The sequence below is a fragment of the Suricata suricatta genome, chromosome 4, assembly GCF_006229205.1.
Source record: "Suricata suricatta isolate VVHF042 chromosome 4, meerkat_22Aug2017_6uvM2_HiC, whole genome shotgun sequence".
Lineage (NCBI taxonomy): Eukaryota > Metazoa > Chordata > Mammalia > Carnivora > Herpestidae > Suricata > Suricata suricatta.
Genome location: NC_043703.1, coordinates 11,624,648 through 11,638,112, shown reverse-complemented (window position 1 = coordinate 11,638,112; position 13,465 = coordinate 11,624,648). Strand labels below are relative to the sequence as shown.

Sequence of the window (13,465 nt, the reverse complement as noted above, 5' to 3'; positions counted from 1 at the left end):
TGTTGGTTGAGTGAAGGAACCTGACAATGTGGGGTGCTCCTTAAAGGAGGTTATTAGAGCCAAGTCTAGGAGAGGAACGAGGAAGCCAGGATTCAGGGTGGATTGGGGATTCCTTGCAGAGAAAATGGAGACACCAATGCTCCCGAATGGAACCACATTTGTGGGGCCTGAAATTTGTATATTTGGAGGAAGGAGTTAAAAAAAATTCAAATTATGAACATATAGGAGGCCCTCCCAGGGCCTTGGAAGGGATATTAAACTGAAGCTTCCTTATCCTTCAGGATAAGTCCTCCTCTGAGCACAGTGACTTCCAGAAGCAGCAAGCCATTCAGGATACCTGGGGCAGAGCTGTGCAAAGGGGCCAGGGTGGTAGGTTGAGGGCTGGGGCCCCAGTCCCCAGGGGGCTACCGCCTCACTGGGAACCCTGCATCTGTGCGAACTCCTTTCTGAAAGGGTGCTCCGTGTGGCTGTCCGGAGCACTGAATCAGGTCCCCGGAGGTGAGCACTGGGACTCTGCGATGGACGTCCGGAGAAGCCGGAGAAGCGTACCTGTGGAAGCCCGGCTCCTCTGATAGGCAGGCGACACCAGAGTCTGGCGGTAGGGCCCTGCAGGGTCCCCGCCCCACCTCTGCCCCAGGCGGCCCTCAGTCTCGCGCCTAAAACAGTACACCATTTGTACTGCGGCAGCTTGCGGCAGAACCAGTGATAGGCTCGCCTGGGGTGCCCATGTGTCTCTGGGCCACCGCTGGACCCCAGCCTGCCCTGGAAGAGGAGGCCACAGTGGCAGACGGGCCACACAGAGAAAGAAGCGCTGAGGCAGGAAACTGGCGCACAAGGAGGGGGCTGAGCCGGCACAGAACTAGGTCCGGCACCCTCCTCCGGCCCTGGAAAGCAACCTCCCAAGGCGTTGTCACAGACACGCTCTTCCTTCCCTCAACCCAGGACATTCAAACTTGGAGGAGATCATGACAACCCAAACACGATCACACTCCCCTTCAGTAATCCGCGTTCTCCAGATTGCTCCTCAGTGTGTGCGCACAACGGTGGACTCGGCAGCGGTTGAGAAGCCCCGGCCTGTGTCAAGGGAGCAGGAGGTTCGGTAATATTAGAACCTCAGTGCGCCAACATCAGCACCTGAGAATATCCAGTCTAGCCCTCTCGCCTCACTGGTAGGGAGACACAGAAGTGTGGGGGTCCCGTGACGTCCTGGGGCCCAGGGGGAGTTGCTGGCGAGGCTGGCCCCGATTCCAAGTCTCCTGACCCCTGGTCCACGCTCTTCCCCTCGACCTCGACTTCTGACTTTTTGCTTCTGACATATGCACGAGCACATGACATTAAAAACTGGAAGAGAAAGAGGACCTTATCTAAGCCCAGACTGAGAAGCCAGCTCGAACCTGAGCATCCCACACAGTTAATTAACTGGCAAATGTTTAGAAGAATGCATCACGGACACCAAAGTCGCAGACGTCTAAATATATTTGTCACGCTGAAGTGTGGTGTCATCCTCAGAACAGACTTCCAGCAAGAATGACACACGTGTGAATACAGGTTTTTTATATTATAAACACTGATAAGGTGCTGAGTTCCCTTTTTACACGGCACTAAAAAAGGTGCACTCAAATGAGAGACACTGTCACTGAATGAAGATTTCATTTAATTAGGCCTGTCAGCATTAGCAAAACTTGGACACTCAACATCAGTGTGAGGGACGCACACTGTATTTGTCAGGTTTATAAATAACTGTGGTTTTCCAGAAATTATTATCCTATTACTAAAATAAACAGAATTAAAAGACTGCGAAAACTGTCAAATCAGTAACATCTAGAAAATGGGGTAAGAGAAACATAATGATGCAAATGGAGGTAATAAAGATAATAGCAATTAATGAAGACCCGCGGAGCCGCTTGCACTGGGTCAGCTGTGCTCAGTGGGGGCGTGCGGAGAATGCTGATGAAGGTCGGGCCAGACAGGCTGGCGGGACGCCTCCATGCCTGGTGCTCGCCATGCGCCCAGGAGGAGAGCTGAGTGCCACTGGGGTCTCGACCTTGCGCAGACAGTACCTAGGGCCTTCTACCCTGACGCAGGGCACAGGCCAGGAGAGGCAGAGAAGAGAGCAGAGGGAAAGAGACCCACAGTGTGGGGGGTAGCTGACCATGGGTCTCCCGCACACACATCCATCCCACCAGTTCTGCCCGCCATTTCTGCACAAGTTAAAAGCAGTAACAAAGAGCAGAAAAGAAAAAGAGGAACCATGGTAATTGTATAAATAATCCTATCTGAAACCTGAACTACAGCATCTTTTCCAGCCAATAATTTTTCTCCTTTCTAGCATTTTGCTTAAAATTCTTAATACTTGCTGTGTCAATAAAAGCTGTTTTTGGAACTCTGAAACGAACAGGTCAAGTAAGTAAGCTAAAAGGCTCTAAAGGCCCCCCACACAGTCAGGTTTCAAAACAACTTTAAGCTACTTATTTGAGGATACGGGGTGCAGGAGAGGGAACATTCGTAACCCGTACTTGGTTCGCAGGTTTCTGTGGACCTCATCACCAGAAAGGCTGTTTGGAGACCAGCTAAAGGCAGGTGTGGGGAGTTATGATTAAAATCCACTGGTGGAGGCGGTACGAGGCGTTCATTCTAGCAGTCCCAGACCAGCAGCTTGGGTAATTTCTGGAACTCATGTAAAATGCAAATTTATCCCAAACCTCCGGAACCAGAACTAGTATGTTTGAGAATTTCATATTAAAAAGTATTTTCAGGGCGCCTGGGTGGCTCAGTGGGTTAAGTGTCTGACTCATGATTTCAGCTCAGGTCATGATCTAACTGTTCGTAAGACCAAGCCCCATGTTGGGCTCTGGGCTGACAGACCGGGGCCTCCTTGGGATTCTCTCATTCTCTCTCTCTCTCATTCTCTTTCTCTCTCAAAATAAATAAACATCAAACAAAAAAAGTATTTTCAAGAAATCCTACCCCACAGCTTACTAGCTCTGTGGCCGTGGGGCAGGTTACTCAATCTCCGTATCTCCAATGGAAAATGGGAAAAGTAACAAGCTCTCTACCATCATCACAGGGCTGCTAAAGGATTTCAATATACAGTGCCTGTTCAGAGCAGGAACCAAATGGTGGTCACAGGGAATCTTACAAAGTTGTGTCATTCTCACACAAGAGGATTTCAGTGCCTGCAACATATGCGTGTCTTTATCTCACAAAACCTCCTCCCAAATCATATGTATCATCGCCATTTCACAGATGAGGAAACTGAAGCTCAGCGGGGTTACATAAACTAGTGAAGGACACACAGATGGTGACCCTCGGATCTCCTGGCCCCAAGCCCAGGACCCTTCCCGTGACCCACCTGCAATAAGCATGATGGAATGTCAGAGTTTAGAACAGGAAATGCCTCCCCAGTGTCTCCACTTCCCTTCGTCGGAGCGCTGCACAGCACGCTCCGCCCCGGGGATGCCGCAGCCACCGCACCTCCAGGGAGGCACACGCTGGCGGCTTTTTGCCCATCTGCGACACCTAAGTCACCTCGAAATGCCCAGGCTCCATGATCTCGCCAAGGGAGAGACACAAAGCAGAGAATGAGTCCTTTACAGGAAAGAGACTTGTTTGCAGTCTCAAGAATACTAAAAATCACACTGCAAAATACTTAATCTTCCTGAAGAACCAGGTTTGAGTGCTGGGACATACATTAATGTCACCAGGTGGTATTTAATATACTTTACCAATAAATGGTTGAAGGATTATCTTTATATGGAAAGCCCAACTTTACACTTACATCGTGCATTTTTCCTCTACAGAGTCATAAATGTGGCACCTACCCAATGACTCACCCACCCTCAAATGACAACTTTCTGGTTTGAGGGGTGTAAGCTATGGAATATATAAGTCCACATACCTACACTGTTCAATACAGTAGTCACTAGCCACATGTGGCCATTCTGAAGTCAGAAATGCTATAGGCATAAAATTTCAATGTTTCAGAAGGAATAAAAGTACAATGCCTTGATATTTCTATAAGGATCAAATGCTAACAATATTTCCACAATAATGGGTTATAACTACATTATTAACTACACCTATTTCCTTTTTATTTAATTTGGCTACCAAAAAAATTTTTAATTACATATGTAGCTCATAACTGTATTTCTATTAAACAGTACTATGACAGACTCCAGGAAACTTTAATATACAGGTAATGTTTTTAAAAAATTTTTAATGTTTATTTTTGAGAGACAGAGACAGAATGGGAGCAGGGAAGGAGCAGGGAGAGATGAAGACACAGAATCTGAAGCAAACTCCAGGCTCTAAGCTGTCAGCACAGAGCCCAATGTGGGGTTCGAACCCACAAGCCGTAAGATCATGACCAGAGCCAAAGTCGGACGTCTAACCAACTGAGCCACCCAGGTGCCCCATAAGATACAGGTTATTTTTAAAACTTCAAGGCAAAACGAAGGACAAACCACTTTCTGAAACTGTTACCTGGAGGGACAAGACAAATTTTGGAAAAACCAGCACACCACCCGAGAGACAGTCAGGCCTAGTCCTGGCTAATAAAGGCGGCAACTTGCATTGTTCAGGGTTGCTAACAGCCCCCACCTCTCTTACGTTTCTCCCCCCAAGAAGAGGTGTCTTCCTTGCCCTACATCTTACGGGGTCTCTGCTACCTTTCCACATAAAGTCAATTTACTGGATGCTGGTAATAAGGTCACATGATGATTTTTTTCCCCAGATGACTACAACCATCAAAGGTAATGTTTCAGTTTCAGGAACGGCTGATAGAAAGAAGTAGTAGTCATCACAGAAAAGGGTGCCGGCTAAGAGCAAGAGAGAAATCACCTAAATCTGCCCTTCTGTCCTCAAGTCAGTACGCATAGAAAATATTAGTAATAGTTGAGATTAAAAATAACAGAAACACAGGAGTGTTTCAGGGCATAATACCCACATCGCATTTAGTCAAACATGTTCCTCTAGATGCATCACTTTTAACTTGTAGAAATTCAACTCATTTGGATATTGGGGGCTAAACCTTTGAAGGGGGGGTGGGGGGCTGGGAGACTGAATTAGAATCCTCAGATCCAGCCTCCCGGAGGGCCCTTCCTACAACCTGGTCTTCACTAAACCATCCCCAAAGAATGACCAGGACCCTGTCACAAAAGAAATGCAAATGGGGTGGGGGTGGGTGGGTATTGATATTATGTCAGAGATGGAATACAAAGAAAGCAAAACCTTTCGTTGGCCCCCCTCCCATTAGTGCGGGAGGCTGAAGTACAAGCCTGAGCCACAGGACAGCAAAGCTGTAAAATAATTACTACACCTGCAGAAAAACAAGGCCATGAAGGGCCCAGGAGCACGCGGCCGGTGGGAGAATGTGTGGAGATGGTTTCGAAAGGCTTCCTGGAGGAGCTGGCTGGGAGTCGGGCCTCGAAGAGCGCACAGGAACGGTCTGGCAGTAAAGCGTGCCACGTATAAAAGTGCCCTCGATGAAAGAACACAGAGCCCCATCAGGATGCATTCTGGAAGGTGCAGAAGAGCAGTCCAGCAAGCAAGTTCGGGGCGGGCCTCCAAGGATCAGATAAGCCCTGCTCTGCCTTCTCTGCAAAGGAAAGTCAGAGAAGGAGTTTATCTGTGTTTTGGAAAGAGCAGTCTGGCAGCATGCTGGAGCCCGGCGAGGGAAGACCGAACATGGTAAGCTGACCGGGGCAGGCTCGATGACCTTTGGAGATGAGCTGTCTGGAGGCCAGTCGCTACTGCTATCTCCATCTGATAGAAACGCAATCTTGGCTTAGAAATGTCAAGTAGGTTTAAACAACACAGGACCCAGGTCTCATGACTGAGCTCAGGGCTCTTTCACCAGTCACTCCTGCTTCTCCCTTAGTAGGGACACTTCTCCATAGCAAGGAGATCCCAAGACAGAACTGGGGCCCGGCTCCTCCCAGGGAACCTGGCAAAACTCTCAGAGATCCACTGGTAAGTGGCACATACTCATCTGGAAAGTAAGCACTAAAAACTTCTAAAGCCTCAAAATGCTGCTCTCAGAGACACTTGGGACTAGCTATACCACGTTACAGAGATCTTTCACAACTATAATTTCCAAGCTCTCTTGGTTCTAAAATTACTCTCACGGTGATATGTCATCTGTAGGCCCGTCAGGCCTTCGTGAATCTCCTGCGTAGTTCTCCTGCTAACAGCTCCAAATTCCGCGGCCACTTTTCTTTCTTTCCAGTTCACTTGCCTCACTCATTACATTGGGTACCAGTCGAATATCCTGTTTTGCAGCTCCTAAAACTCACAGTCCAACTGGTTTTGAATAAACTAGACACAGAATCTGAAACTAGAACTCCAGGGTCTTGACCTGACTCCATCACGGGTTATTCTGAGATCACAGCTAATAACCCAGAACCCTGGAGGTTTAGCCCCAGAAAAGAACTATGAGATTATCTGCTACGTGCTTCTCATTCTACAGAGGAGAAACCTACAGAAGCCGGGACTGGGGTAGGGGACGGGGAGGGAAGCGTGAGGATCAGCAGGGAAAATATGTCTCTGGCCTCCTGAGGGCTTTGGGAGGCCACCCATGCCATCTGCCACCTGTGACCTAGTCTGGCTGCCTTGTATTTAGCCATTACCTGTCAGAGAGCACACAGGGCAAAGAGCAGCCTCTTCTAAACACTATGGGCACCACAGTGCCCATTTTACTGGTCCGGGAATAAGCATTTCAGGCTTACATAGAATCGTGCTGAAAATTAATAAAAAAGAAATCTCGGGAAGAAAGTAAGATGTCTCCAGACCCTTAGGTATTCCACTAATCGATACTCCTATATAACTTTCTGGGAAGGTGATAACATGTGGCACCCAAAATAAGAGGGGCTCCCAATACCAATGAATCCTATTTTGTTTGGGTTTCTGGTTCCTTTGGGCGTGGCTGTCCTTCTCTTCGTCTGCGCTACTCAACCGCTGTCATTCTGTCACTTGTACGTTTGCATTTCTCTAAAGATTTTTAAATGTTTTAAAGGCAAGGAGTTTTTGAACCTTTCTTCTTCATCTTTATACCGGTGCTAAGCCTAAATAAATATATTCATTTTTGTTAATGAATTGTATTTAAGTGTCCAGGTGTGGATTCTGAAAGCCAAAAATCCCTAGCTCTGCTACTTAGTAAAGACGTAACTTTTACCAAGTTACCTACCCTCTGTGTCTTGTGTTCAGTGTCCTCATTTGTAGAAAGAAAAGAAAACAAAACAACCAAAAATAACAAAAGAACAAAAACCCCCAAAGACACAGTAATAGTACTTGCCACCTAAAATTGGGAGAATTGAAATCATCTGTTTAACAGGCTTAAAACCGTACCTGGCGCAGAGCAGGGCATTATATACATATTTGTGTCATTACTCCAAAAAGCAAAAGAAAGCAATTGGCATTACCTCGTCCTAAAAACCGGCGATCTGCCTCCATGTTGATGACTGACGATATGAGAAAGAAGCAGGGTGGGGTGTCATGTTCTAGATAAGCAAGAATCTCAGAAAGTAAGAGTGGCTGTGCCGGAATGGGCATGCCTGCAGGGTCAGCCCATCCACGCCGGCCCTGTCCAAGCGTGCACTCCCCAAAGATCCCTTCCACCGATGGCACCACAAAATACGTGTGCAGCTTCGCGGACCTCATTCATGCAAACTGTTCACCTGAACGGTCAGGGGTCCCTATGCCTTCTGTACAGTGGGGCTAGGCCTGCTGGGGATGCTAAAAATCCGAGGATGTGTACTTCCTGGAGCTGATGGTGATTTTAGTGTCCGCTGCCTAAGTGGAAAAGGATAGGTCAGATTAGCACTCGCTGCGCCTACCCCCGTCGCTAGCCAGCCCTTGCTGCTTGGCGAGAGGAAGGGTGTTGGTGAGTGTAAGTCCGGCACATCTCAGGGCTTGTAAATGTGGCTTGAATGAAAAAAATGAATAAACAAATCAAGGGGAAAACCAAGAAGCCTTGTGAAGGCTCACGGCTCTGAGTAAGTGGACGTTCCTGGTTTCGTCACCTGGGAATACCTCACTACAGACAGTGTACGGGAACTTCTTTCCTTCACCACTCAATATTTTAAGCACAAAAAAAAAACTCCTTATGAAGTATCACCAATGTAATTAACATCATTAACTATTTCTAAAGATGTCTACAGGGCCAAAGGGCTTTATAAGGGTAAGTTAGTGAACTCAGTTACAGCCATCTGAAGTTTCCTAGGATCTATACAACGAGAGGATCATGGCCCATAACCTTAAACTTCAGGGTCTGTGTCTTCGCTCCCTCCTTTGGCTATTTCTAGTAAAGAGAACTTAAGGAAGAGAGATTTTCCCAGGCAATATACCTACTCATGGAGCCAGAGGCCCAGCCTCCTTCCGGCCCTCTCTGCTTCTCGTGCAGTCACTTAGCAATCCTGTGTTCATTCGAATACCAAAAGTGAGAAGTTAGGCTCAGTTCTGAACACTTGAAGAGCCCAGAAAAGATAACAAAGAGAAAAAGTGTCTCTAAAAAAGAAACGTTTCAAAGTATACCTAATGAGTGCAGGTAACACATGAAAATTCACTCTTCTTTATCTTCACATCTTTCAACAGCCCCAAATCCCCAGATAAGACCTGTGTCGCAGACCTCGGATGCCTCTCGAAAGTAACCTGGAGAAAGGGCACCACAAACGACATGCCCCGGCCACTTCTGACTCTGATGCCACATCCTGTTCCTCTAAATTGCTAAGCAGTAACAATTAGAAGAAATTAGTTCCAGGAATTTGGGGGGGGGGGGCAAAGATAGGTATTCAAACGTAAGCAGGGTCACCGACCTACAGACGTCAAGAGCATTCTGATTGTTCCCCCGTTAGTCATTCACAGCCCACGAAGTCAGGTTTCAATGGGGCTGGCAGTGAGCCTGCACAGGAGTGGGCGGGTTTCACCGAGCCCTGCCTCCCCCGCTTACTGTCCAAATGAGGGGACAAGGCCCACTTACGACGGTGTCTGGAAGTTGGACCTTGCAGCCTCTGAAACTTCGTATGTCCAAACACATACTTCTCAAAGAAGCACTGGCTTTACCTCGCACTGAACAAGCGGCTAAAGGAGACCTCAACCGCTGCGCTCACAGAGGAGAAAGAAACATGATTGCCAAAGGAGCACGAGGAAACTTCTGATAGAAATTTTCTAGAACAAACAGCAACTTGCATAAGTGCTTCAAGACATATTTATAGTTACTAGTAAATGCACTAATAGTTATCCACAGCCGGCAAAGTCATTTTTCAATGATGGTACATTGTACTAATTGCAAAGAATTGGAAACAACCATCAAGTTATGATACTGCTATAGAACTGAGTACCATACAGCCATTAATAGTGATATAAATCTACAGATGGTGACAAATGTGTTATTTATATGTTCTGGGAGAATATTAATGCAGAAATCTATAGTATACCACATTTTCCAAACACGCATACCACAATAAGTTACATTTTTTATATGCACAGAAGAAATCCGAAAGTATATACACCAGGGGCACCTGGCTGGCTCAGTCAGGAGAGCATGTGATTGATGCTAGATCTCAAGCCCCATGTTGAGTGTAGAGATTACTAACAGACTGTAGAGATTACTAAAAAAATTGACAAAACAAAAAAGAAAGTGCATACACCAAATAACTAATTGGGGGAACTTTTGGAGTAAAGGTAAAGGCACTTTGTTTTTCCCTATTTCTACCCTAGATGTCTTATTATATGCATTAATTACTTTTGTGCCTTCTAAATTATGTAACATTTCCCCCCAAGGACTGATAGTGTACATAACCAAAATCGGCAAAAGTTGATTTCAAAATGCTACCTACCGAACCAAGTAAGTTACTGACATTTAAATGCTACAAGTGTATTCTCACCAAGTCCCCGGGCCACTAACATAATAAGGAACAGCACTACAACAGCTAGATCTCAGGACTGTGCTGGCTATCAAAAATCATCTTGAAAATAAGCTGTATTCCTAGCAGTTTATTGAATTTTCATTTGCTGTGAGCGGTGATAAGCACAAGTAAGAAGATCTGCCCCAGGCAAAGGTTTAAATATCCTTGCCTCTCTTATTCTATCCAGTGTTCCCTCTTTTTAGCTCGCTTACCCCAGCGGAGGAAGAGAAACACTATCAGATAAAAAGTTCCTTGTATCACTTTGCTTTCACCTCTCCCACACATCCCTGCAAGTGCACACGGCCGAGCTCCACATGCAGCCCGCAGCTTCTGGGCCCGCCAGGAGCAGCTGTAGCCAGCACCCGCTCCACAGTGGAAAAAGAACTCCCAGTGTAACTGCCTGGGGTGACATTGACCTAAACAAGTAACTGGGGCATGAGTCTCAGATTTTTTGAGAACTAGAAACAGAAGTTTTTTATTTTTTAAGTAACCTTCATGCCCAATGCAGGGCTCGAACTCAGGACCCCCAAGATCGAGAGCCACATGCTCGGGGCACCTGGGTGGCTCAGTAGGTTAAGCGCCCAACTTTGGCTCAGGTCATGATCTTGAGGTTAAAGAGTCCAAGCCCCATGTCAGGCTCTGTGCTGACAGCTCAGAGCCTAGAGCCTGCTTCAGATTCTGTGTCTCCTTCTCTCTCTGCCCCTCCCTCCCCTTCTCAAAAATAAATAAACATTTTTAAAATTAAAAAAAAAATACCCACATGCTCTTTCCACTGAGCCAGACAGGTGCCCTGGGAAGGAAATACTTTAAAAGTCACTTGTGTGATTAAAAAAAAAAAATCACACAGCATCTTTCTATAGTGTATTTATGCCTCTGGGTAAATATTTCTACACATCTGGAGAAACACTGACAAAAGACTTTTAAGAATATTCACAAGGGAACCCAAACCACACAACTTCCTCCAAGAAATCATAAGCTACATCGGCTCGGAGCTTTAACCAGTTAAATGTATCTATCATGGAAGGGGCTCAAGCTGCTCAATAGATAAATGAACTATGTGCTGGCAGAAAGAAATCCAAGATAATAAATAACATCTCTAAACAATATACCAGGGGGAAGAAAACTAAATCACTCGGATGAAAATCTGCAGTGAAAAAGCTCATCACATCTACTGACTTTCTCAGTTCATAGTTCGCAGTGTAATTTTCAAAGCCCAACAATAAAAGGCAGCCTCACATGTTACGCAGGAAAACAATTTAATTCAAATCCAACCCATTATAGGGAAGGTTAAATTCAGATTAAAGACACTAATTGAAAATTAAGTTAATTAACTAAACACTTTATGATGACAGCCATCGAACCTCCGTTCAAAAATAATCACTGTATAAAATCACTAAGCACTAGTTTAACAATCCCTTGAACAGATCGTTTGAAAGGCTCGATTGTCCCCTCTGCAGAGCATGCTGGCGGTTTTTTGCAGTTTGCTTAAAAAATTATGTGCCTTTATTGTCCTAAAGAAATTCCAGGAGGGAAGCACAACCTACTCACTGATGGTAACAACACAACCATATTTCACATTCCTCCCTTACAGTCTACCCAGAGCGCTTTGAATTTATCCCAACTGCTGGGAGTTGAGCTAACAATAAGAACGCAAGGGAAACTTTTCTACCAATTGGTTCAAAGTTTAGGTTATTTCTTACTATGTTCAAGGCTGACCTATTAAAATGAGTGACTGAGAACACATGCAACTTCAAACAGTTATGTTTCTTAACCCCCCCATGTCATCTTAATTTTCACAATCATATAAACACATAACGTAAACATGATTTCATCTTGCAAAGGACTCTGCGCCCACCCTGGGGAAGGGCAGTTGCAATGCGCCGCCCTGGGTTTACGCTTGGCAACCCTGCAGCTAGGTGGGACTACTTGTGAGCAATACAAAGCTGTTCTATAGAGAGCAGCTTCCTGGAGACCCCATTCACCCAGAAAAAGTCAGCATTATCTTTCCTCCCAAACAAAAGTGGAACCAAAGTGAGTAAGCAGGCGAGGGAGGGAGAGTTAGCGAAGAGACAGGCAGAGCAAGTTTGAAAACCAGAGTGCCAGAAGGCACTGGGCGCGCACCCACAGGAAAAGCACCGGGTGGAGGAGACCACAGAAACGCGGGGGTTCGAGCCCTCTCACCAGCACCGGCCCGGGACTCTCCGCCTCTGCTTCGCCCGCCGCATCCTTGCGCTGCAGGGGGGATTCAATCACCAGCTCCTTTTTGACGCTTCGACTGCCCGTCCTGCATTTATCTGCCTGCATTCTCGGCTGGAGACGCAAATCAGAGAGTCTGCGACCGGGACAGCTGCGAGCCCCTGGCCGTGCGAGGCACACGCATGCCACTGGCCCGAGCAAGGAAAGGAAGCTGACTCCCGGAGCGCAAGTGGCCAAGTGGCCGCGGGGGGGAGGGCGCGCCGCCCAGGGCCGGCCCCCGGGCTCCTACTCCTGCGCGGCGAATGGGAGGCTCCGCACGCCGGGCCGGAGGAAAACAAACCCGGACTGTCCCACACACAGTGTGCTGCGTGTCTGATGAAGACCGGCCCCTTTGTGTCGGTTCCGCGCGGCGTGGGCCACACGGAGCGAATCAAAACGGTGCAGTGTTTAAAAGAAACACTTTAAAACACTGCACACAGTCACAGTTGGGCCAAATCTGAAGCTCCTGGAGTTGAAGAGACAGCTAAGTTGTCTGGGGCTTCTAAAATTCCTGTCTTTTCTGGACGCTTTCCTTCATGTTAGGCTAACCACCAAATGCTTGGCTGATGATCGAAACAGAGGAAGGCAAAGAGTGAGGGGTTCCCATAGCCTGCGCCTCACGGGGGTAGGTGTAAGGAAAGTTTCTCTCTGCAAGACAGCACCTGAAATTTAATTTATCTACTATTTTATGCCAGAAAGACGAGGTCATCAAACGGTTCTATGGGATGCTACCTATCATGGTAAATGCTTTTATTAAACAGAATATTACTTTAAATCAACAGGTGCGTGGGTAATGAACCCAGGATTAGAAACTGACAGGATCACGGTAAAAATATAAGGCAGTGTCTCTCTCTTCAAGAAAAGTCAGAGCTAGTTGGGAAGGCAAGGTGAAGAGACATCATAAATGACAGATTAATATAATTAATACAGTTACACAAAAGCACAGGAGAGTTGCATGGCTCAATGGTGAGAGCACGCAAAATGTGTTTTCCCAAAGCCTATTTCTTCACATTATTAGAGGAATAACATTTTTAATAATTTAAAAAATCTCTTAGGAAAAACTAAAGTGGAAGTCTTAAGGAATTTATTTAAAAATTACATGGAAAATGAGCATTAAAATAGGATTGATATTAATCTGTACAGTTTGGAATGCTGCAAAACTTCTCCCAGTTACTCTGTGTATTTTCTTGAAATCGGAGGATTTAGCAACTAGATAATAGAAGCAGTAGTAGTAATAAGTAAACTATGAACTTGGTGTCATTTAGCAACAGCAGGTGCCATAAGGTACGCTCCCCGATGAAGTGCATGAATGATGATGTAAGATACAG

At 46.2% G+C, this 13,465-nt stretch overlaps 1 protein-coding gene across 13 annotated transcripts in view; it reads right to left on the bottom strand.

Annotated features, from left to right (window-relative positions):
• The window catches only part of DOCK9 (dedicator of cytokinesis 9), a 283,577-nt gene that overhangs the window by 162,820 nt on the left and 107,292 nt on the right, over positions 1 to 13,465 (bottom strand). For 4 of the 13 annotated variants that reach the window (XM_029936498.1, XM_029936503.1, XM_029936500.1 and 1 more), the window contains exon 1: positions 12,084 to 12,206. The exons of 8 other annotated variants lie outside the window; for them this stretch is intronic. In XM_029936498.1, coding sequence (XP_029792358.1) covers positions 12,084 to 12,206 — 123 coding nt within the window. Of the gene's footprint in view, positions 1 to 12,083; positions 12,304 to 13,465 lie in introns of those variants that run through there. One more of the 13 variants, XM_029936505.1, reaches the window with a different exon arrangement.